This window comes from Lathamus discolor, chromosome Z (assembly GCF_037157495.1).
Source record: "Lathamus discolor isolate bLatDis1 chromosome Z, bLatDis1.hap1, whole genome shotgun sequence".
NCBI classification, from domain to species: Eukaryota; Metazoa; Chordata; class Aves; order Psittaciformes; family Psittacidae; genus Lathamus; species Lathamus discolor.
In genome coordinates, this window is record NC_088909.1 from 15,565,413 (window position 1) to 15,591,865 (window position 26,453).

Below are 26,453 nucleotides of genomic sequence, written 5' to 3' on the forward strand. Positions count from 1 at the left end.
TGTCAGAAGAACATCTCTACTACACTGACATCAAAAGGAATGCCATGCACTTGTGCTACCAGAGATGTCTAGATTTCAGCAGTGTTTTGTCCTCAAAGAAACAAGTCTGAAATACATGAAAAAGCAAGGGGAGAAATTACTGTTTGTTGCCTCCTTACATGTCAAAGCAGCTGTGTTCAAACTGTATTACAACTTCAGCGCACCGTAATGAATTTCTAAGGGATTCCAGTAAAATAGGTGGTTTAACCTATTCTTTGGAGTGATCTCTTGTAATCCGGCAACACTCCAGTGCTACAATACCTTCCTAACTTCAGTATCCCAAAGGAAGTCATTAGTTACGTTGTATTATCAGCCTGGTGATATTATCACTACAAATAATACCTGTATTGATCTGGAGCCATGTAGACATGACTGCAAACCCTGCTTCAGATTAAGACATGAAAACATGACTTGCCAAGAGGTCAGGCACTGAATTACCACCTCAGATGCATCAGGCAGGCATTATAGGCAAAAGGAGCACAGGGTAACTAAGGATACGGTCGAACAGCTTATTTTGTGGGGTAAAATCTTTACATGTACCACACTTCCTAACACGGTGTTAGATTTTTCAGTCAGGTGGTGCAAGTCTTTTCAGATGAACTGAACAAAGACATGCATTTTGCATGCTTTCCACAACAATTCTCACAGCTATGGAACAAACTGGTGGATCTAACAGAGTTATGCTGTGGGGTTTTTTCCATAAAGGTATGATACGTAAATATCAAGCAATAGTCCAGATTGTCTTCATAGAAACATTCTCTTTCCAGAATATATGAGTGCAGTCTTCCTATTCATTTTAAATCACTTCAGGACACTAGATTAAACTAAATGGAAAACAGACATTCTTGTTCTAGGATAAGGGTATCCTCACATGGAGATAATTAGCACCCATTTCATGTATATGCAGATAATTATGTGGTGCTTTTTTATGACAAAATGTCCTTGGAAATCATCAGCACATGTGAAGAGAGTAAAAGAGGATCAATTTCTGCTACCTGCAATCAAAAACAGCAATGGGGATGATAACAAATTGTTTTTATAAGTCTCAAAAAAATGTAATGTATTTTCCTTAGTCTCACTCACAGAACATTACAATAAAAGCTGAGGTGTGAAAACACTGAATGTATTGATGCAAATAGAACCTCTAAGAAAAAAAATTGCTTCTCTTCATAATGCTGTTGGTCATCAGCCATAACCCTACTTCCCCTGCTGGAGTCCCCACCAGCAGTGCCTGCTCCCCTCCTCCAGTTGTGCCATTACAGCTGTTTGGAGCATCAGACAGCGAACCAGCCGAAGCACACCTGGACTAAAACCAGCTTTTTTCTTGGCGGGGCTTGCCCCCAGCACCATGAGCAGCTGTACCAGCACAACTCAGGAAACAGGGCAGTGATGGAACAGCGGCCACCTTGGGATGGCTGCTGGAAACATGCCCTGTGGCTGCACAGCTGCCCTAGTGGGATCCTGCCTGTCCTGTTCCCCATGTGGGATGGCATCAGGAAGGATTTGTCCCTGTAACTGCTCCTTTGGAAAGGACCGATATCCACCCAGGCTGCACACCAAACCTTCCAGTTTGCAAAGCAAGGATTCTTCTATTCAGTGGCATTTTCTTGCTTACTACCCTGTAGAGTATGAGTTGGTTGTTAGCTGGCCAAGGAATTATCCTGCAAGTATTTTCCTTTCAATTCTACACATTTTCAAGTTTACAACCTATGTAGGGTTTAAAGGAGAGTGGGGAGCAAGGAGCCCTGAAGACAGGTGTAGGACTTCAACTCCTATCCACCTGCAGGCTGGGGAAAAGCACCAACCTCCTTCTGTCCTTCTGCCCAGCAAGCAGAGAGGAGTCAGAGCAAGAGGTTGTCTCCTCTGCAGACCAGAGTGAGATAGGGGAGGATGCTCTCAAGGTGGGAGTCAGACTGAGCCCAAGCCCCTGCTTGACGCTTCCTCCCTTGCTGTACTCTATTCCCTGTATTTTTAATTTGTTGAGCATCATTTTCCTTATGACCAAGAAGAAGAGCAGAAAACATGGACTGATTAACAAACAAATTAAGTGGCTGGGGAAGAATATGCACTCAGGGGGAAGAGGGTGGGATACTGCTGCATCAGAGAAGAAACTAACCCTCCTGCCCTCCACTTGCAGACCTGCCCATCAGCCATAACAGCAACTGCCTAAAAATGCTGTAGATGAGTGCAGAGGAAGAATAGGCACAGTGTTTAATTCCAGTAAGGTGAAGGATGAGAATGTCTGATTTAAATAAATATGAACATATCCTGTGCTCCTCCTCCTAAGATTTTGTTTAATCCTTGGTAAAATCTGTAAAGCTTTTTACTACCCCTGTAAATCAGCTTAGCGTGTTCTGCAGAATACCTGCTGCTTCCTCCGGCCAAGGAAAGGCAGCCGTGTAAAAGCAAGATATGTTGCAATTCTTCACACCAATGCTCTGAGCGTGGTCTTACTTTACAGAAAGTAAAATCAAGATCAGTGTAGGCTGATGCCATCCTCACTTCCATAAAATTCAACAGGCAATGTAATAATAACCTAGGGAGAACGGTGTATTTTTAGGGTGGGATTACAGAATTTGCACTATGAATTTTAATCTCAGAAATCATCATATTCTTTTATGGGGTTCAGAGGCCTTTCTTCCTGGGAGTTTTGCACACTTCAGTCATTTAACTTTTTAATCTTCCTCCTTTTGGAGAGAGAGGGGAAAAATACCCTGCCTGAAACTTTCAGCATTAAAAAAAACCCCACAACATTTTTGTCTAACGTAATTACTGACAGATTCCAATTGGAAAGCTGTTGCTTTTATTTTAATTTTATTAAAGGAGTGAACAAAGGCTACCCAAGGCACCACAATAAAATTACATTAACTGTAAAATTACATTATTAATTCTTTAATCTCACTTGAGGCCTCAAGCTGTTGCTATGTCCAATTACCCAGCTAACCACCTGTCAGAACTGTAAAGCTAGTTTAACATTACCTCCAGGACAGTTGTGTGCCCTGTGTTCAGTCAGGTCTGCCAGTGAATCGAAGTCCTGCTGACAGTTATCACAGGTGTAAATTGACTCATCCTCCATGTCTTCATCTTCCTCATTTCTCTCTTCCTGGCTTGTCACACTGTTCCTCTCTTCCAGGGCCCGGCTGTCCTTCACTTCACTCTCCAGCTCTCCTCCCAGGCCACCTGCCAACAGCAAGAACATCCTCTAAGTTTGAAAGGTCTGAAAAATAAGAGCTTTAAGAAGGATGTTGCACTTATTAAGATACATTTAATTACAGCCGCTCTCACATTATTCCCGACACCTTTCATTATATTAATGTGGTTTTTATATCATGCGGTGCAACAATTCTCAACTGTATTCTCTGCTGCTTAGTGCGAATCCTGCAAACACTCTCTCCTAATCTTCTCTGGTGGGTGTATAGCGGGAGCCTCTAACTCTCTGTCATATAAAGTTGTTAGTGTTTTATCACTTAACCAGATTCTCAAAGCTTTAAAAACTGGCAAGATTAATTACAGCCCACAAAGAGAAGGCATATGCTGAATTTTAATTCTCAGTGCTCTCCTCTCCCCACTGCCTCGAAGCCCAATATTAGTAACAACAAGAAAGAAAGAAAGAAAGAAAGAAAGAAAGAAAAAAAGCTCTGTTTGCAGACCCTCAAAGCACATGTTTACCCCAGGATGTGAGAGGCCCCCAAACTAACAAGAGGCACTTTGCTGGGCAGATGAGCCTTGGGTTGTGCCATCCTAGCTGGGAGCCAACAGGATCACATCTGACCTTTGGGCTTCTCAGATATTTTTTCTCTTTGTCTGTGACAGTGTGGGCTAGCACAAACATCTCTGCCAGCAAACCCGCAAGTTTCCATGTGCATTAGTGTTCAGGCAGACTGAGCTCTCTGGCAGCTCCAAAACCACCCCAGTGCAGGGGCCAGGCATGCTGGGGCCATGGAGGTGGCAGCTCCACACACAGGGCAGGCAGATGGCTCCCTGCTAGCAGTGGGGTGGGAGGTGGGAGCAGCGAGTCACAGCCAGTCATCCCAACACGCGCTCAGTGGTCTGCCATGAGGGATGGGTTTGCAGCCATATCCCTGCAACTCCAGGGTGCCATGGAGAACACCCAGACATGCCTGAAGGCAGCTGTGCGCAATGGATCCATGAAGCACTGCAGTTATCCAGAGGCAGCAGAAGTGGAAAAGCCCTTCTAAGTCCCTGCTGCCCTCTCAGCAGCAGAGTCCATTAGATATCCTGGCCATGCTGACCAGGCTTTGGTGACCAGCTGGAATGGAGATGCCTGCACCTCTTCCACAGCATGTCCCACCAAACTGGGCAACACAGCCACACATGAAATGGTGCTACACGTGCACCATTGCACCTGCCCGGCGAGCACTCACACACTGAGTACAAGATGGGAACATTTGAGAAGTCATACAGGAAAGGGAGATGGAACCACAGGCCTCCTGTGGAAGAGACCGTCCCACACCACACACTGGCTGACCCCAAGAGCGCCCGCAGCCAGGCAGGAGGAAAATGACACCTTGTTTGTTCAGGATGCATTTTGGCTTTATGCCATTAAGGAAATGCCAGCAAACAGATGAACTGTTTCTAAAATTAGATCAGCGCCAAAAAGATTAAGGACAACCAACACTGAGAACATGAAACAAAGCTGAAAAATAAAATCTATTAAAGATGAAAACTGTCTACCACAAGCACTGCAATTCAGAGACACACATTAGCACTCTGCTGCCACTATCCAGCCAGAGCACATTTGATACCATTTTCTGCACTGTGCATGGTAACATAAATCAACCGATGTAAAACACTCTGCAGCTTTCCATGGAGCACTTGTAACAAGACATACCCTTCGAATTGCAATGGAAATACTAAAAATCAATGCCTGTTTGTGGTGCATCACAGCATCCCTCTTAGCAATTAACTGATCTGCACATTTTCAGGTTCTTTTACTGTTAAATTATACATACCTTTCACTACAAAATTTCCATTAAGGGCTAGATACAATGTTCATCTTAACAAATCAGATATGCCACTTACCCGGCAGTAATGAATTTAAGGATTTGGTTATAAAAAGTATCACTCATTAAGCACTCCATATTGTAAGTCATCATCTGTGCTATGTTTATTCAATAAAATGCTTCTTGCCGAACCTCATGTTTTATAGACTTTTCCTTAAATAAAAATGTATTGCAATGAAACGTCCCACATAATTCTGGTTCACTTTCTACTACTACTTCGCCAAATAATAAGTCATATTTAAAGCTAAGCTAGCTTTGCTTTACTTCACACACCATTTAATGCATGGATTCAAATTATCACTCACATTTTGTCATATTTACTTGGCACACCTTTATACAGTCTCTCATCCCAGACTGCAATCACAAACATTTTACCTTATTCCATCTTTTTAAAGCCGGTGTGTCCTGCAGACTTGATAGTTAATAAATCAGAATGTTAACTCTCGGGGTCTATAAGAAGGAAACCTATAAAAATAGTCCAGGTACATAAATCTAACCTAAAGAACTGCCACCTGCTTCCATGGCGCCTGCAGGCGAAGAACTCAAGGAAGCACTTCTGAACTGACTTTGCTTCAACCTAAAGAAGAAAGGTTTTAGGTATTCTGGGGAGCTTTACAGGACATTCACTAATATTTTTAGCAGAAAATCTGTATTTTGACAGTTAACCTAAAGACCAGCTGATCTGCGGACTACACTGTGACAAATTCATCCTTGGTTTTACTCCAACACTCTGTGACTACACCACGGATAGAGCTGCTCGACAGAGTCCAACAATAACAAATAATTTAGCACACTGCTTTAGGAAAAATAAATTGTACAATGTGAGATAAGAAAATAGATTCCCGACTGCAAAGCAAAATTCCAGAAACATTTTTTAATTCCCTGTTGAATAGGAAATCTGATCCTCCAGGCAACTTCTCAAAAGCGACGTTGCTTGACAGAGCTGTATGTCAAATAACACAACAGTGAATCTCGCATAAATTATTTAGCAAATGCAACATTGCTTTAAAATGAGATTTTTTTTCCTGTTTTCAGTGCATTGTAGGAACTGTACATTTCTGCCACGCCTCAGTGTTGCTGTCCTTTGAATAACACGATCATCAGATTCCTCTGCTCAGCCACATGCTCGGTGCTTGCCTTGTAGAAACCAGACACCGCTTAGTAAAATCTGGAGTGTTTCTTGGTGTTTTGACCTTCATCTCCACTCTCTTGACCACAAGCTGCCAGCGGGGTGCGGGCGGCCCCAGGGAGATGCTAGCTCCTTGCCCAGGGGAGTGAAAGAGCCAGCAAGCACCAGGGCGGTGACGGGAATGGGTGGTCCATGCAGCAAGGAAAAGCTTCAAACGCAGCCCAGCTGCTCCTGCGGTGAGCTCAGTTCCCCTGATGAGGACAGCAGGCCACAAGCATTCCTCAAGAACTCATTTCTGAGGAGTTTTGCTGCAGCAGTTCACAAGTTTAACCTGCAATCTGCCTGCTGGCAAGAGCTGCAGGCGCACCCCACCCCAGTGCAGCCGCACAGGATGGGTGCCTGCAGGCACCAGCACATCACTGAAAAGCTTTGGGTCACCACAGGAGATCAAGGTGCTGCAGGCATTGGGAGCAGGGTGGCTGGGCCTAGCTCTGAGGGGACATATCCATGTGCTGCCATGTAAAGGCAGCCAAAGCAAACGGCACCTTCTGAAGTTTCTGAAGAAAGAGCTGTGTCTACCTGCAACAAGTACAAATATGTGTATTTGCTGACACGGCTGATTTTTAAGATGGCCTTGGATTTTAGTGACCTCAGTGCTAAGTAGTTTTTAGCTAGAGTGCTAAAAAAGAAAAATAAATAACAATAATCACAGCTACCAACCTGCGAGGAATCTGCAAAGGCAGCACAGCACCTTGGGCATGCAGCTCCCACCAACCACATCCCATTTGTGCACAGCATGAGGGTTACCAGCCCCTTCTGGCACCATGTTTGAGGATAAATCATGGCTAAGTAATTCTAAAGAGGAGGGGAAAATGCCCCTGCATTCCACAAAACTGTTACAAGCAATTTTTAAATTAACCTGCCACCTCTAATGACGGATTTAACAACTTTCTTTAACGGGTAAGAGAGGATATGATTTTGAGAAATCAGCCTTGAAAGTACACCCCACTCTACCCAAAATGTCAGGAAACTGGGTTGGGAGCAATTTGCTTTTCTTCTCTTTCACTTCTTTTTTTTTTTTTCCCCTGTAGCACAGTGCAAGGCCTGCAGGGCTTTTAGACAAGAAGAATGTTTTACCCTATGACCTAAACAATCTGGCCAACAGTCAAGAATATGTTATTCTAATTGCCACTAAAGTTAATGTTGTTAATGACTCTTGGTTTTTCCATAGAAGACAGCTTAGGCTCTAGAAAGTTACTATTTCAAAAGGGACGGAGCAAGAACCAGGAGTGTTCCTGCCTGATCTGGTGGTCCAAGGAATGTGGCAAACTTGGCAAAGCTGGAAAAGTGAATTCCCAAGGGCCAGCTTGAGAGTTGCAGTCAGCAGAAGTGCCTTCTGAGCTGTGTTCAAAACAGCTCTGTTACAGGAACAACGCGCTCCTAAAGCCAAATATTTGAAAACAGATCACAAGTACCATGTTCAACACGGGCCTCACTGAAGTCAGGAGCAGATTTCCACTTGCTTCAGACCAGGGCATACAGCACTGCCATCAGGGTGGGGTTGTCCTTGGGTCTGCGGTGGCAGAGTCTCAGCCCTGGACCACAGCACCAGCCCCACTACGACAGTGGCACCAACTGCTCTGGGGACTTCAGTTAGCAATGTAGGCCTGAAGAAACAAGGAGGTCAGAGCCACACTAGAAGTGATGCTGATGCCTTCATACAATATCCACTGAGACACATGGAAATGGGTAATACCAGGCAACACATGGACCAAAGAAATTAAAAAAGGAACAAACCTCTTAGCTAATTTTTTCTGCTGTGGAATCAAATCTGGACAGTCCAAACTTTTTATCTTATCAGCACAGTACAGGGCAGGTAAGCCTTTCTGTCTTTGTGCCAGTAAATCTTCTGCAGCTTTTCTTAACATTATTTTTTAACCTGAGGAGTTTGTAAAGCTGGGATTTATTTTAAATCTAGGATCGTTCTTTGGAACATACTATTTAGTGCAGGGTCATATCTGGCTTTAAATACCTCCAGTTTCTATCCTCTATCTAGAATAGCTTCTATCAAGAGCTGTTTCTTTATGGTAGGCATACAATGATTTAGTGCTAGGCAGCACTTCCTATCACAGCAGCTTTGCAAGCTGCAATCTACAGAGTTCCCAAAGTTGTGCTGAATCATTACCTAAGTATGTACACACACATGCACGCACACTGCTGAGGTCTGAGAGCTGGAAGGCAAAAGGTAAAATGGCGAGTAGGAAAAAGGCATCTCTTCATTCCTCTGCCCTGGTCCAAAGGAAAAACAATCAATGGTCTCACAAAGGGCCATGATAATTCCTAGAAATTTTCCAGAGATGCAGGACAAGTGGTAAAAGTAAATGGCACTGAGGAAATAAAAGCAAATTGCTGGAGGAATGGCGGGTGCTGGCACATCCTGGCACTCAGCAGAGCCCCAGTCACCCGCCCAGGGGTGCAGCCTTCCTGCCCCACGGCCATGGGCTGCCGCTCAGCTCCCCAGTGAGACAAAAGCAAAGGAAATTTCATCTGTAATTAGGAAGTGAGAACAAAAGAAACAAATGACTTAAAGGAAAAGCCTAATCTAAACGTTCCTTGGTAAATGCCTCACTCAGTGTCAAATGCCAAATCAGCGTGGGGGAGGTCTCTACTTTCATGTGGTTTGTTGTATTTTAGTGTTGTCTCTAGCACTGTCATACCCACAAGAGTCCAAAGTTCTATGTCATTTGTGGTCAAAGGAGAATGAACAGAGGCAAAAAGGCTGCTAGTGTTCCAGCAATTAAAACACAAACCAACCTCAGCTGAAATCTCCCCAAAGGATGAAAAATCTTGGCTTTGCTGGGTACCGCTACTCCGCAGCAGTTCAGCATTGCGGAAGTTGTCTTTTTTAAACATTTGCATCTTGAACACAGGTACATATATGTGCTACCTTGCAATGGGCCAGGGCCCTAATGTGAGCTGCTGTAACCACTTGACCATACCCATGCAAAGCAGCCGAAAACCTGCTCTAGCCAAACAAACCAGGTCAGAGAGCACAGACTACAGCCCAGCCTGGGACAGGTATCAAAGGCAGCTCGTTCCGCTCATCGAATCACTGCTGTGTGCATCAGAAGCGAGCGGGTTTGGTGCTCAGTCATGCAGTGCAGCACAGGTCTTTCACACCGTGTCAAACCACACAGGGGAAAAGATAAAAAAATGTGCCTAGCTGCAAAATAAAGAGGCAGAAAGGTAGTGCATGGAACACCATGGTATATTCATGCAACGTCAAATGGCACAGGATGACTACATGACAGCAGAGTGAGCGAAGCGCAGGCTGCCATGCAATCCTGACGACACTCAGTCACCACGCAATGCTCCTCAGAGTCTGGAGAGATTCCGAGCATCAGACCCTCAATAAGAGGAAAAAACAATTGTAATACCAAAAAAATTACTTTATCCAGCTTGTAGTTAATGGTGGTGGCCTCCTAAGACTTGCAACTTAATAAAATTGATCTCACTGCAGTACTGTAATGAAGAACAGTAGGATAAGGCTACCCTTGAACCACGAAAATTGTATATTGTTACCTCCTTGTGCCCTCCTAGGGCTATGGCCACTGCAGCCTCTCCAAGCTGTCATTTGTCTGACTCTTGACAAGCAGCAGTGGTGGCTATGAGGGCTTCTTTTGGAAAGGCAAGGGAAGGAGGACAATGCTCAGTGCTAGCTATCTCTCTGGATAATAACCCACAGGATAAACCCACAGATTATACCAATAATACAGCTTTCTATGAAGCATGCTAACAATAAAATACGGAAAAGTCAGTTTAAGAAGCGCACATTAGTAACATTTCCCAACAGAGTCTTGATACACGCTGGTATGTATTAAATCATGTTAATTTCTAAACAGGTGGACAGTTCTCACCATTCTTCTTTAACTTAGCAAAGAAAAGCTGTTTTGGTAGGGTACTACACCTCCTTCTGCATCTGCTTGTACACATGTTTTAAGGGAAAGCGGCTGCAAATTAAATGCCCAGTAATAAGTAGTGAACTGCTGCCTGCTTCTGCCAGCACTGCCATGCTCACAGAACTGTTAATGACAGCCCAGCACACCCCCCAGCATCCTCCTCTCAGCATCCTTCTGTTAACTCACATTAACATTTCACAGGGAAAACGTTCACCTTACTTCACTGATAGGGTACAATTTTCTGAAATTAGGAGCTACAACGTGTAAGAAAACCCTAAGTGTTTACCTCAGGTTTAAAGGCATGGAAAGAGCTGGCAGGAACACACAGCAGAGGACTGGCAGCTCATTGCACCTCCCTTTGCTGTAGCACAGTCGCAGGCAGAACAGATAATGCATCTAACTTGTTGCCACATGGTGCCTTGCTTTCACCTGGGTCCACCTGTATCTCTATATGGTTATCTCTCCATGGCATGGAGATATACCATACATAACATTTATATATATGTATGTATGTATGGTATAATTGCTGTTTTCTCCAGTGAAATGAAGACATGGCCCTGTGTTCTCCTACCTCCATGCAAACCCAACCTCACTGCTGGCATATGCATAGTAACTACCAGATCATGCGTATATTTATACAGGCAGTCCTGGCCCCACAGCCTCTAAATCAGTGTAACTATTTACATCTCGCATCTGACCTGAAACCCACCAGCTTTGCTCTGTCAATGATTTTTACATCACATGCACACACACAATCTTGCCCTATAACCCTGGTTTCCTTGGATTTCAAAACTTCTATAGTATCCTTTAGTCAACGTACTAGAGAAACCTTTTATTAAATGCTGGTAATTTTTTTATTGATCAAACTGTGAGCCATTTCATTTTCCATTCTAGCAGAAATCTCCTGTAGGAGCATTCAGATTAAGTTTCTTTATTCTGTCTCTAGTAGCATGTCACTTTTAATCAGTTTTTAGTCTCATTATTGCTTAAAAATTAGAAAGCGGTATCTCTGTTCTTTATTGCTCTTTTTAGTTACTGAAAGGTTATTAAACTTAGAAAACATAGAGACAGGCATAACGTGCTAAATAAATTCCTCACTGTCTCTAACCAACTTTAACATTAGCTTCTTTTTTTATAATTTTGGGGTTTGTTTTCACTGAAAGACTGCTTGTAATTATTACTCATGTTCTCCCCAAACACTTATGTTACTAAAGTGTGAAATGTCTTCTAACACAAAGACAGTTCTCTGGGAAGTAATTACAAAAATGCATTCAGGGGCAATAATTTTATATTAACTGTCAGCAGCATACATCTTCTGAAAAGGCACTTGTTATGAAGGAATTATTTGTGTGGAATTTGAAGGCACTGAAGGTGAAGGAAAACTGCAGAAACGCATTAAACTGGAACTCCAGCTCCCTCATCAAGGGTCAGTTTATGTTTAAATCATTACCTTGAAGGCCACCCCACACCTTCCAAAGAGTCTATTAGAAAGACAATTTCCATTTTATGCACAAATTGGACTCAGTCTCCAGTTTTCAGTGTGGAACAATTTACACCCCCTTTTTTGAGGAATTTCTGAGCAGCTAATCAAAAAGATATACCTGAAAATTATGGTCTTCTATTAACCTTTCACCAATGACTCTAAAAATACCTGCTAATGATTTATGTCTAGTAACAAAAAACAGTGGACTCAAAACTGACCAGGCACATTAAAAATATAGCTCTGCCTGCAACGGAGACAAGAAGAGATTTAATTAATGTTTCATAGCAACTTTTAGCCTGTAGGCTAATCCCTCAGTCCTTAGAAAGGCAAAATAACTCCATGAAATTAAAAATAACTAAAACAAAGTGAAACCCAGCTATAGTGATTGAGCTTCACATCACTTGAAAAGTGGTTTTTTTTTTTTAATGAGAAAGGGAAATCACAAAAGCACCACCAAACAGTAAAATTTCCTCTTAATCATACCTGCAGGTAATGTTTCAGCCTTTCTAGTGCCTTTACTAAAATGATTTACATGTAACTATGTTATGCGACAAATGCATTTATATACTGAAAAGCAGACAAAGAGCTAAGTTGTTATTATTTATTTGCATGCAAGCAGCAGTGGGATTGTACTTTATAGTGTAACAGCACATAGTGTTTATCAGCTCTTCAGTGTCTGGCAACCAGTTTAACGGTATAAATACGGGATGTAAACACTTCCTACCATAAAAAGCACTGTAAATGCCTTCTAGAGAATGCAGTGAAGGCAGAGCACAGAACAGACTGGAGTGTGCCAAATGTTCAGTTACCAAAGCAGTTCCTGACTTCAGGACCCTGCCCAGTTATTGATCTTGGTCCCCCCCCGCAGAGTGCCCACTGGGGAGCAGACACCAAATTCCCCCAGCAGGGACATGAGGAGAGCAGCACCCTCTTTTACACTGGGGTCTTCTGCTTGAAAAGGATGGGCTTACACATAGGGCGAAGATTTTGGTGGGCTACAGTGGGCTGTGGAAACAAGGGGGACCCACAGTTCACTAGCAGATGGTGGAGCATAGGAGAAAGGCACCTCTCCTGTGTGCATCTGACCCACAAAGCACAGCCTGCATCAGCGCAGAAAGTCACAATCCTACAAGGGACATCTCACTTTTTATCATGGCTCCTTTCTGGCCCATTAGCTATCAGGAGTGTTCCAAATCTACACACAGACAACAGTTACCACTGCTTTTTCACAATACCAACACCTCACGCGTCTTCCGATGTCAAATAACAACTTACTTTGTAGACCTCTGCAGTATTCAAATCAAATAGTGTGTCTGCACACAGCTACCCAAACTTCTTCGCTGTGCAAAAATATCTCATCCACTTACTCAGGACATGTAATAGTTGTGCGACCAATTATCTGCCTCTGGAAACAAGATGTTATTGTTTACTTCCATATTCTTAAGGTGCATCTGTATGGGAGTAACTGCCACCTTTGGTTCTGATAATGAGCTTCAAATCAAAACTAATATAAAATTCACTGACATGCACAAGGAAATTAGTATGCAGCAAGTATTAACTTCAAAGTGAAGTGCACTTCTTCCTAAAAACATACTTTCACTCTTTGACATGTAACTGTTAAATAACACTACCCAGCGTAATCTAATAACAGCCATGTAAATCTTCAGCACAAAAATAGCACTTCAGGTTTATTTAGGTATACGAATGTTTTTAAAATGCTCAACTTATTATTTTTCAAGTCTCTGTTGAAGACAAGTGGTCCTGCTTCCAGCACTTCAAGGAATCGCACTCACAACTAATATAGGACATCTTAATCATATTTTAATTCATGGACACAGAAATGACAAAACCTTTTTTTTCTTCTAAGGAAATGGTGGGAACAATTTTCTTACTTTTTTCCCATTTTAAAGTAAAAACAGATATCTGCAAAACTTAAATCTATAGCTCCCTGAGCAGAGAGAAAATTCAGAAGGCTTAATAAAATTCACATGTGGCTTGTTATTGCAGCTGCATATCAAATGCAAAAATAAGGCATTGACCGGTTCTGCTCAGAATAGCAGCTGCTGGAAATCTTTATTAAAATAAACCTGTTGATTTTTAAAGAGGGAAAAAATGCAGATGATGTAATTTACCATAAGTGACAAATGTGACTGTATTTCAGTATCTGAATGCCCTTTGCCTAATTCAAAATGAAAATGCCTTTGTTCTTCCTCTGTAAGGTCCAGGGCTTTGAACTGTCCTTTCTGCAGGTACATTCTGGCCCTCAGAAGATTCCTATTCTCAGTGTGTAACAGTCCCTAATGTATGCACGCGGGTGTGAGATGTAACAGGAAAGCAGAGCAAGGTCTCAATCCAAAACACCCTCTGATGTCTCTGAATAGATTTCTGTTCAAAATGCACTTTTCCCATGCTCAGAAAATGTATTTGTTTAAAAACTATGCTGAAAGAGGAATGCTTTTCACAACCCAAGCCTATAGGATCCTACAGGTAGCATTTGTATTCATCTTTTTATATCTATAAAAACCCCAAAACATTAGGTCTGAGAGGTAAAGAGCCACAGCACTGCAAACCATCAGGAACCAAGGGGTGCAATCAATATAGAGGGAAAAGATGGAACAAGAGGGGAAAGTGTATTTTGTTTCCTGGGGCAGGAAGAAAAATACACTTCGGCAAATTAGAGAAAGCAATAATTATTCCACTGACCCTCTCATGGGTCTCTGCTTGCTCAGAACCTGCCTGGATTGTTTTCCAGTGGGAATGACAAATGTGTGGCTGAAGGAGCATAGAAGGGACCTGCTTCTGTGATAACTGTGCCTGCAAGTCTTCAAAATTGTGATTAAAGACTGAGAGGTTTCTGTGGGGCTGGGTCTGTGGACTTAACTTCTTGAGTCAAACCCCTGTTTATACCCAGGGTATAGAGGGTTTGACCTGGATCATAACCTGGTTGTGGGGTTTAAGGTCTGATGAAATGCCAAACATCATCAGACTTTCTCTCTACAAATATGGTTGGCTTTGGAAAAAAGGTTCTTCAAATGCACCTGAGGAAAAAGCCACATCTCATGTCCCAGGCCTCATGTCCCTCTGCTCCAAGTTATTGCTGGCTGAGGCTCATGCCATTGCTGCACAGGAGCCCTTCAAGCCGGGTACTACCAGCAAAATGAGGGGAAATTGGGAAAACACTACCTTATACGGCTCCAGCTGCAGCTGAGAGGGACATCAGTAGGCAAACCAAATGTTTTAGGAGCCAAATAGCCACTCAGTGGCTGTAGCTACTCAGATTATAGAAAAAACTGTATCAAAACCCCATGAAATTGGACATTAATGAGTTAGACACCTACGCGTCTACATGGGTTCAGAAGAGTAGGGCTCACAAGCTTACCCTCAGGTCTCATTACATGTGGTGCACAACCAGCACCAGCCTGGACACCATGTCTTCATGCAGCTATTCAGACCACAGCTAAAGAATTTAGTTAATGAACATGAAAGAAAGTCAACTGATTAACAAGATTCTCAACCAGAAAAGAGAGAAGAAAGTCCTATTACGCAGCATGGGAAGGGTATTTCGGAGGTGGCCAAGCTATTAGAGAATCATCAGATTCCGTAAAAAGCATCACTTTCCACACGGCAGTGGCAGCACTGCTGCACAAACACACACCTCCCTGCCTGGCAGATACACCGAGGAGGTCAATACAAGCTGCCAAGGAAGCCAAATTAGGAGAAAAACTCAAAGTTTCCTGCCACTTTGTTCTCTTTCTCACTTCCCCAGGTTTAAAACACAATGTGATTTTAGGCTCAGTTAAATTTCAGTTTGTGTTTAAAATGAGCCCGCATGCAAAAATTAATGTACCTCAAATTTCTCTTTCTTATTTCTTTCCTTAATACCAAATTCTGAAGTCCTACACGTTTTACTTGACAAAGCCATTAATTCAGTAATTTCACATAATTACATTGAGCAAAGCAGAGTGTTTAAATTGGAGCTAAGTGAAATATACTTCTGCGTGGCTCATGCTGTTAGAATTGTGCTGCACGCTATTCTGCTGCTGCTCATTTATTAATTTAGGATCGGCTGAAATGTGACACTGCGTAATAAGGAATGCACTGGCTTCAATAGAATTAGAAATGAAAAAAAAAAAGAAAAATAAAATCACAGAGGACAATGAATCAAGCACCAAATGACATAAATTAATCCCTCTAAATGAGTCCTCAGCAGAGCACTTCTGCACCCAGCTGAAACATGCACCCAGGTCTGCACTTCCCCTGAAATAACTAATTTCTGGCTAGCAGTTTTCAGCTATTTATCACTGGAAGAAGCAGCGAGCTGAACCAGTCGTCCAGCATGGTGATCCTTTCAGCAGTGAGTGGTAACACGTTTTCTACTAACATCTTCCTGCATTCTTTCTTCTAACCCTATGTGGTAAAGAAAGTGTGAAAAGACATTCAAAAGAGCTAAAGCTAAAATGACTTCAAAGTCTTGTTTCCCCCAGCCACTCCTTCCATTCCACAGGTCCCAGGCGTTGGAGCAGAGGACAGCAGTGTGGTACACAGCGCCACGGACCTGGCAGAGCCTTCAGATCCACCATGAGGACCATATATGGCAAAATAACTTAAAAAAGGACAGATAAAACGCTAAGTAAGGATTTTTACAGGCAAATTAGTAAAAATGGAGATGAAATTAAGATGGCAAATAATCCAAATGGTTGCGATACTTTATGTAATTAAAGAAGTCTCTCCAGAATACAGTGGTGGTGTTTTCCTTTCCATTAGTGCTTTCTGCTTCTCAAGTTTCTTATGAACTACCTTAATTGGCCTCTTCCAGATATGTTGAAAGTTCCTCCATTTCTCCCTCAGCCTTGAAGGACACCTGTGAAAGGTGCAGCTCTGGACTGCTCCTGATAGCTCTCACCAGATATAGCTCGTAATGACCTGCTTGCACTAATGAAGAAAGGAGGGTTAGGGGGAGACATTGCTGGTGTTGTAATTAAGCTTGTGAAGAGTTTAGTTGGAAATTAGATTTATTTACATGCTGCTCTGTTGCTGATGAAGCACCAGCTATTTGGGAGAACTTCTAATTAACCCTAATTTAGCAGCCCCATTCCCTGTGTATTTTGCACTAGGTAAAAAGTAGCAAAAATAACAAAATTACCCATTTTTAAAAGGCACATTTCTTTGTGGAGGCCTGGTCCCAACTTTTTTTTCCTCAAATTATTGAACCTGCATTTTAGTTGCTGACAAGTAGGAAGATGCACACTTGAGAACTTCATCCTAAGAACAGCTTTTTCCACGGCCAAGCGCCACAGCTCAGGTGGGCACAGCCACTGTATCCACAGTCCTATGGCTGAGGCAGAAAAAAGGGTTAGGGGTTTGCTTTGGACCCTTCCACCCATTTACAGCAGTCAGAGCTAAGAGTCTGGTTTTAGAGCCCTTTCACTTCCTACATCTTCAGCCAATTATGCAGTCTGGCCACAATGTTCATTAACCAATATGGTTTTCAAATATTTCATTACAGTATCAAGCTAAAAATCACTTAACTCTTATGATGTGTTTTTTCATTTAATAGTTCACTGATGGCTCCACCACACTTCCAGTGCCTGTGGTGCATCTGTGGGTTTCTTTGCAACTCATAAAGACAGTTAAAACACAACAGGTTTACAGCCTCAGTAAATAAAAGAGCCTTAAAAAATCACCAGTTTTTATTTGGAGGGAGAGCGACAGCAATTCTTATTTCAGTTTCACACAAAAAGCAGCATAAACACCGAGCACCACTTTTTGGAAGGGTGAAAAATGGAAGATAATGTAATCCTGTTATACAGAAGCATCTATGCTTGCTTGTCACAACACAAACCCAGACATGCAAAGCGTGTTTGCAAAAGTGAGATTCCTTGTGTCTTCAACACTGCAGCTGTCTGCACATACAATATATAAATTAAAAAATGAAGAAAAAATAGATTTCTGCAATGTTCTGTCCAGAACATTGCATACCAACCTGGCTCTTAGCTAACTTGTGCAAGATTTCAGCCTGAAATTCACCTTGATCAGAAAAAGTACATCTTTACCGCACAACCTTGTTTTTAAATAGCACTCTAGACCAACTGCTACTCTCAGTTATACCTGGCTAACTCTGCTGATTCTGTATATGCTTTCTGGATGCTACTGTGGAAATTTGGCAATAAATGTATTTTGTTTAACACGATCAAGGAAGAGAAGCCAAATGCTTTTTACACAGAGTACTTCTTTTTCTTTTAACAGGATGAATGGTCATCTGGACTTGTGTGCTAAATGCAAAGAGCAGGACAGGAACTACCATTAACGTTCCAGTTTTCTCAATTTCTTATGGGACACACATGCTGTACAAATATAACCTACCTGATTAAATCAACAATGCAAAATTAAAGTCTTCCCTATTGCCGATGAAAGAATAACAACATTCTAAATACATCTTTTCTTAATACTGACAAAATTATGCAGAGGAAAACTTCAATTCAGAACATTGTCTTCAAAATTGCCCAGTACGAAATGATTTTGAGACGTTAAACAAACTTTGGAATAAGGAAAAAGGCAATTATCTTTCTGTTGCTACAGTTGTATCTTCTTAATATGGCAGCAAGAATGGCTCTCTTCTTGGGAGAAGGCTAATTCAAGTCTGAGTTACACATTTCTTTTAACAAAAAACGTGAGATCAAGTAAAGATGAACTAATCAGTGTGTAAAATGATATATTTATGAACTGCAAAAATACCTGATTCAAGTCTTTGGAGGAGAAATAGTGCTCAGATTGATTATTTTTTTTTCTGTGGATGGAAACGAACACTATCTCCGTTTGTGTTCACTTAGCTGAAAAAAATCAGGACACAGGAATTTAGTGTCAAGTCAGTCACCTATAGCCACTATCCAAGCTGAATAATACCAATAAACACACGTCCACACCATGCCCAGCTCAAAGGTCTCCCAAGACCCTTTCAGTTAAACAAGACCCAAGGAAACCCTCGCTCCTCCTCTTAAGGAGGAGCTCTGCTTTCCCACTTCATCTGGGGGCTCCAGGTAGGCAGGCAGAGCATAGCCGTTGTCTTTCACGCACTTGTCTCCTCCAAATGCTCTCTTCTGTTAAGGATTCACACTGTTGTTGGAGGACTTTTTTCTGGCAGGCTGCTACTGCCAGCCCCAGCTCACCATGCACACACAGAGGCACATGACCAGCAAGCACCTTCCCACCACATTTCTACCAAATTAAAAATGTTTTGGTTCTAATAACAGCCAGAGCCTTAAAACATGCACACACACTACACAGAGAGCCTCACTGTGCCACTGGTTTTCTCCATTTAACTGAAAGCTTCCAACCAATAGAGAAGAAATTTGCCTACAGGGTCCCTCCATTTCATGCTAGGAAACAACTTGCTCAGAAATACTGCAGCTTTCAGCATTAAGGTGCTTACATGGTGTCATGGTTTAAGCCCAGCCGATAACTCAGAACCACACACTCGCTCACTGCCCACCCCCCCACCTTTTTCCTCCCCCCACTCCCGGAGGGATGGGGAGGAGAATCGAAAGAATGTAACTCCCACAGGTTGAGATCAGAACAGCCCAGTAACTAAGGTGTAACACAAATCACTGCTGCTACACCAATAATGATAAGGGCAGGGAGGTTGGAACTGTGTGATCTTAAGGTCCTTTCCAACCCTAACTATTCTGATTCTATGACAAAGGGAATAACAAGGGAAGAGAATACAATTGCTCACCACCTGCCTACCGATACTCAGCAAGACCCGAGCAGGGATCTAGCCCTTCTGAGTAACTGCCCCCAGTTTATATACTGGGCATGATGTGCTGTGGTATGGAATACCCCTTTAGTTAGTTTGGGTCAGGTGTCCTGTCTCTGCTTCATCCCGACTTCCCCTCCTCCCTGGCAGAGCATAAGACTCACAAAGTCCTTGGTCAGAGTAAGCATTACTGAGCAGCAACTAAAACCATCGGTGTTATCAGCGCTGTTCCCAGGCTGAAAGTCAAAACCACAGCACTGCACTAGCTACTGAGAAGGAGAAAAATGACTGCTACTGCCGACCCTATGACAGTATCCACCCTGTATTCCATACCATTCACATCATGCTCAGATCCCACATTTTTATATATTTTTTATACCATCACTCTTGTCTCAAATATATATATATTTAGTCCATATATATATGAATATATATATATTTATATATAAACTATATATATATATTGTTCATCCAGTCCATGATGTCAGGCTCCATCTCTTGTAACAGCCTTTCAGGGCAGGACAGATGGTGTGCAGTGTTGGATTGTTGCCTGCTGATGACACTGCGGAACTCATCTGGTCACTGCTGAGCTCGTCTGGTTTCAGCAAAGTTCATTCTCTGTTGGGATGATGGTCGGAGGGAGGTCAGGGCCAGCCGCTGGTGACGTGAAGACATCTAGTTGGTGGGCTATAAAGTGCTACATAGCAGGCAACAGCATATAATTGAGTTCACTCTCTGTTTTACCCTAAAATCAAATCCACTTGAGGCACACATTGGACTTCCCCATCTTCCCGCATTACCCATCAAGTATATCAGGCTCCCTGAGCCAAAGCAATCCCACGAGTGGGTTTGCCTTTACCTGAAACAGGAATAACCCAGACTGTCTTCCCCAGCAAATTCTTTATGTGCACCACAGGAGCTTCATCCCCTTCTACAGTATGTAAAAGTTCTGACTGGGCTGGGCCAGCCCTGTTGGCAGATCCTCTGGTGTTGACCAACCAGGTGGCTTTTGGTAAATGTGTATCCCAGTGTTTGAAAGTCCCACAGCCATTGTTCTCAGTGTGGTTTTTAACAGCCCATTGTACCGTTTGATTTTCCCAGAGGCTGGTGCATGGTAGGGGATGTGATATACCCACTCAATGCCATGCTCTTTGGCCCAAGTTTCCATTTTCCAAGTGGAAATGAGTCCCATTGTCTGACTCAGTTCTCTGTGGGGTGCCGTGTTGCCACAAATTCTGTTTCTCAAGGCCCAGGATAGTGTTCCGGGCAGCGGCGTGGGGCACAGCGCATGTTTCCAGCCAGCCAGTGGTTGCTTCAGCCGTGCTAAGCACATGGCACTAGCCTTGGCGGGTTGGAGGGAGTGTGATATAGTCAATTTGCGAGGCCTCCCCATATTTGTACTTCAGCCATCGTCCTCCATGCCAGGGAGGCTTTAACTGCTTGGCCTGCTTAATTGCAGCACACGTTTCACAGTCATGAATAACCTGGGCAATAGTGTCCATTGCTGTTCCCAGACTGTAAGTCAAAACCACAGCACTGCACCAGCTACTAAGAAGGAGAAAAATGACTGCTACTGCTTAACCCAGGACAGATAGGAAAATGTGGGACGAAGTGGGATGTAAAATCCCATCATCTCACCACAAGGAAAAGTGCTGTTAAACATCCTGCGTGTTCCTTTTGGAGTTTTGACGAGTTTGCTGAGAAAATGTAATAGCAGCGTTACTAACTGCAATGCTCACATTTAAGAAATAGAACGTCTTCTTTAGTTACAATGATGTAAGAAAATTTCACAGCTCTCAAAAGCACCTTTGGCATTTGAAACACAAAAGTAACTCCTGCACATCAGTTTATTTGTAGAACATAAACTTCTCACTGCTGCAGGAGCCTGGAATACAAGAGCTCCAATTTCTGACTCTTCCCCTTTCTGAAGAGAGGTTAGCCTTTCCCCCAACATAGTGCCTACAAGTTTCAATCCCCCCAAAAAGGCGCTGAACTTCCCCTATCTAGAAAATTACTTCAGGAAAATATATTGCACAGATTCACTTCGAATGCAGCAAAGCTTCTGACAAGAGTGGTTATTTTCAGCCAAATTATCATGCTGCTCCTTAAATATGACTAAACTGAAGCAATCCTTCTTCATCAGTTACAAACTACCAGCTTAACCTCAAGGAAACACCAAGCTAAAACACATACACCTAAACCCACATGTTGTTCGGCAGCATTCAGAGCAATGTCATTCTGATTTGTACGTTTGCGTTTTCACTGTTAATTGATTTACCCCTTCTGAAGGAGATGCCTCAAACAGGAGGTGTCCCTTCCTTCTCCCTTACCCCTGTGCTTCAGCTTCATTACAACCCCATCACTGTTGCCAGAATGAGATACTGCCTCATTTTTGGTACTGTGCCCTTGAAGGCATCTTATTAGAAAAGACCATTTCTTAATTAACATTTTTGATCTTTAATCTATTACACATCCCTTTAATCCCATACGGAGGAGCTTTTAGCCCACTTCCGCGGCTTGGTGGTGGGAGGCAATAGGCTGGGCAATTTGTGCTGAGGGCTCTCTCCCAGCTGGGCTCCCGCGTGGCTCTGCTCTCGCTGGTCAGCAGCACGCATTTGCATTTATTATTTTATTGCATTCTTTTTCAATAAAGACTTTAGAGAGGCACTGCTCAGCGTTAAAGACAACAGGCAGAATGGCAAGCTTGCAGACAAGACCAGACTTCAGCAAGTGACTGTCAAGCTCTTAAAATAACCAGCAAAACTCTAAGTGGGAGATTTAGTGGATCACCAACATGTGAAGTGTTAAGGAAAGTACAATGTTAAGTCCCTTACATCATTTTACTTGCAAATAATTACAGCAATTACAATGTGCTAACTGGCAATTAACATTACAGGCTTCACAACTCACCAGAATTTTTTAAAACACGCTGTGGCCCTATGTAAATTGTCTCTTTGGTACTTCGGATTTGGTGGCTGTATGAGCTAACAGCTACACATTAGCTCAGCAGATCTCGGAACAGAATTGTCCACGTGCCAGATAATTTAATTAGAGGCTTGATCTTGTCAAAGCTTTATGCAACACAGATAGTGCTTCCAAGCAAAGTGTGTGGGTTTTTTCCTTTCTCTTCAGTGTTTTGTGACTCTCTAACAATTTCCACTAACGAACACCAAAGCCATCCAAGGGAGAAACGAAACACAGCTACCGAAACAGGCAAACAGATAGGCACTGCAGTCCCAAGTGTGATGAATTCAAATATATGTAGAATGAGATGCACTTAGCACCTCTTCCATGCACTTCCATTGGAGAATAGATTCTCCAATCTATTGCCAGGTCTCTACATACATCTATTAAATCTTCACAGAGCCATTACTCAGCCCCAGAAAAGACAAAGGTCACTTGTCTCCAAGTGAGAGCTATAGGGTATCTCAAATCTCATTATAAGTGGTCCCATTTAACAGTTTTCTCATTTGAATTTATACACAACAAATACAAGATTATGAGCTCAGTTTACTTTGACAATGGCATCATAATTCCTTGTAGCGTGACTGGGAAAGCACTATTTTAGACACTTAAGTGACAGAAATACAACGTATCTTTTATTATAGGAAGCTTTAGGCTATATTAACTACTAAAAATGCTTTTTTTTTCAGCAGTATGTGGCCTTAATTTCTGTTTTCTATATATTCTTAGGCTACAGTAACTACACTTGTACTCTTGGTCTACAACAAGCTTAACAGCTCAAGACAATCTGACCAAAAAATACGGTCGTAATGGTTACAGAAACTTTTACAAATCAGGTCAATGTTGAGTAAGACCCACTAGAGGTCCCTTCCAACCCAAATGATTCTAGTTTCCTGTACTGAACAATACAGATTATTTGGGCAAAGCGTCATAAATTTCATGTAGTTCCTTACTGCAGAGTTTCACATCAACATCATGAAAGCAAAGCAGTGGAACTTGTTTATTCCATACGTTTTTCTTCTTTCACAACCTGGCTTGTAAAACCCCACTGTCATGTCCGGCACAATTTGTTTTTTTCTGAAGAAGAATGATTACTGGGGATCCACCACTGTGGCATTATTCTTCATTGATTTTTCTCGCTTAAGCAACAGGCCAATGTAATATATTCTGTTATTCCTGTTTTACATTTATTCAGGCTGGGAGCTTTGAGCTACCAGTTACAACTGCAATGTGTAAACTAGTCAAAGGAAAACAGAAGTTTCTGTGAAAACCAAAGAAACTGTTCACCAGGAGATTTTCCTTCAAGTCTCCAGCTGTCTGATTTCACAAAGGAAAAATCCATTTCAATTGCTTCCTACAGCAATACAGTTTCAGCTTCCTCTGCTCCTACCAGCCAGCCGAAGCTGACTTGGAAAAGCAAAGCCACTGACCTGCAGAAATGACTCAAAGCAAGATAGGCTGGCAATTCCATCAGTCCTGAAGTCAGAGCCCTCTCGGAAGGTCGACCTGCAGCACGGTGTACACTTCATGATGCACAGACAAAGCAGTATGGACATGGGGCACAAGAACGACTTTTTATTAGGTTGGGAGGCTTAATTAGGATTTGTAAAGTGCCTTGAAATCCTACATAAAAGTATTTACTCAAATAAGCTCTAGAAAGCACAATTTACCTGACCATTCAGTTTGCTTCTGCACTCAAATCTGCAGGATTTAGCAAATCCAGACTGTGGCAGAGCTAGATAAATTAGCAATGAAAAGGACTTACCAGGTGATCTTATCCATCCCTCTGCTAATGTAAGACTGTTCCTACAGTGTATTTTCAAGCATTTCGTCCAGCCCGGTTTGAAAATGGCTGAAGTGATGGGAGATAATATCAGTCTATTAGATCCCACTGCTGGGAAATGTTTCCTGACATTCAGCCTAAAGTAAAGCCTTTGCTTTACTTTAGCCCATTACTGATAGTTATGCCCCTGAAGGCTGTTGTAAACAACAGATATCATTTTAATCTAAAACCAGAAAATGTTCATCTCATCATGGCACTTCACCTGGGCAGCAAAAGAGGAGAAGGTAGAACCACTGGAAATAAACATAGAAAGAGAGAGCAGGAGTGTGAAGATGAAAGGAAGGTGGCATGCTACACCTCAAGCCTCTCCAGTGCTCCCTCCAGCTCAGGAGCAGCATCCTCCAGTGGGATGTTCATACCCATGGGAGACCCGAACACAAGCAAGGGATGGAGAGCCACGAAGCCTGCGCCTGTGGGTCTACCTGTGAAGCTGAACGACCTCCTTTCAGTCATTGCAAGGAAACGAAACACAACGTTAACAGCCTCCAAGCAGATGAAGCGCCAACAGGCAAACCTTCAAATAAAAGCAAATTTGTCACAGGACAAAAATATTTCTGGCAAGATGGCAAAAGAGTGACATGACCCTGAGCAACATGCGCTTTGCCAGCACAGAAGGATACAATCACCTGCGCAACCATCCATGCCAATTGTGTGTTTGTATTTCTGGCAAGATGACCCTGTCAGAACACCCTACGGGAACATCTCCCAACCCACAGCAGCCCCATGCCATCAGATACACCAAGCTCTCAAGACTTCAGATGAGGACAATCTGATCACTGCAGAGGTGCTCCCAGATTTGACAGGGACCTTGGTGCCCATCTCCAGCCCTGACACACTACCAGCATCCCAGCACACAGGAGTCCATGGCCACCCGCCAGCACAGCCAGGCCAGGGCTGTGACCCCACAGCCTGCAGAAATCCTCCTCTTTACAGGTGTTGCTTGTAGCAATTTAGGGGGGCTTTAGGTACTGTGAAGCTCAGCAACACCAACAACACACTGTGATACTCCACACTTGCTCAGCTTTTCTTAAGCAAACTGACTTTCTAGCAGACACTGTCTTTAAAAAGCCACAGAATGGGTAAGTGTCATGGTTTAAGCCCACACAGCACCACACAGCCATTCGCTCACTTTCCCCCTTTTTCCCCCTTTCCTCTGGGCAGGATGGGGAGGAGAATCAAAAAAAATGTAAACCCCACAGGCTGAGATAAGAACAGTCCAATACATAAAGTATAACACAAAACCACTACTGCTAATAATAATGATAAGGGAAATAACAAGGGGAGAGAATTTTAAACTAAAAAGGGATGGAAAAAAAAACCAACCATAAACACAAGTGATGCACAATAACTGCTCACAACCAGCTGACCAATAGCCAGCTTGACCCAAGCAGCGATCTGGGCCTTCCTGGTGACTCCTTCTAGTTTATATACTGGGCATGATGTGCTGTGGTATGGAATCCCTTTTGGCTTGTTTGGGTCCTGTCTCTGCTCCCTCCTGGCTTCCTGTGTCCCTCCTCACTGGCGGAGCACGAGGACTGAAAAGTCAGCACTACTGAGCACCTAAAAACATTGGTGTGTTATCAGCACTGTTCTCAGGCTAAAGTTGAAAACACAGCACTGCACCAGCTGCTAAGAAGGAGAAAAATAAAAGTTACAGCTGAACCCAGGATAGCAGATGATGGGGTAAGGGGAACACTCTATAGCTCACTTTGAAATGAGCTTTTCTTTCCTCGCCCTTTTTACCATGGAAATTAATTCTCCTCCTCTGTGCTATCAGTATAATTTTCCCAATTAACATTTTCAATAGTATTTTCTTGGAAATGCCATAATACACAGGTGTGTGCTTCTAATTTAAATACTGACACCCATGCTGTGCTCACATCTGAAGATTGCTCCTTCTTCCCAGAGATTCCCTCCCTGAACACAAGGGGAGCACTTATGGCACTGCACCACCAGCGAGGCCGCAGCAGATTCGGCGTGGCTGTTTCCATGACATGCTGGTGCAGCACATGCCAATGCTGTGCTGCGCTGTGCCGTATGCAGTGATGAACCTCAGGTTTCTATACTTTCCCTTTCCCTGAAGATGTCACAACCGTGGGATGTCAGTCAGACTGCAGGGACACCCAGAGACTCCCTCTCACTCCTACCACTGCTTCCTCTTGCAGCACCATGTTCCCCTTTCCAGCCTGCCCTGAGTGCTGGGAGCAGAGACTTGCTCCCTGGAAGCCCTCGTGCCTACAGTTGCAGTTGTGCTGTGAG

The 26,453-nt window shown here is 42.9% G+C and overlaps 1 protein-coding gene across 2 annotated transcripts in view; it reads right to left on the reverse strand.

Moving 5' to 3' along the window:
* The window catches only part of ZNF423 (zinc finger protein 423), a 238,189-nt gene that overhangs the window by 163,434 nt on the left and 48,302 nt on the right, over positions 1-26,453 (reverse strand). For both annotated transcript variants that reach the window (XM_065663045.1, XM_065663044.1), the window contains exon 3: positions 3,019-3,219. In XM_065663045.1, coding sequence (XP_065519117.1) covers positions 3,019-3,219 — 201 coding nt within the window. The remainder of the gene's footprint in view (positions 1-3,018; positions 3,220-26,453) is intronic.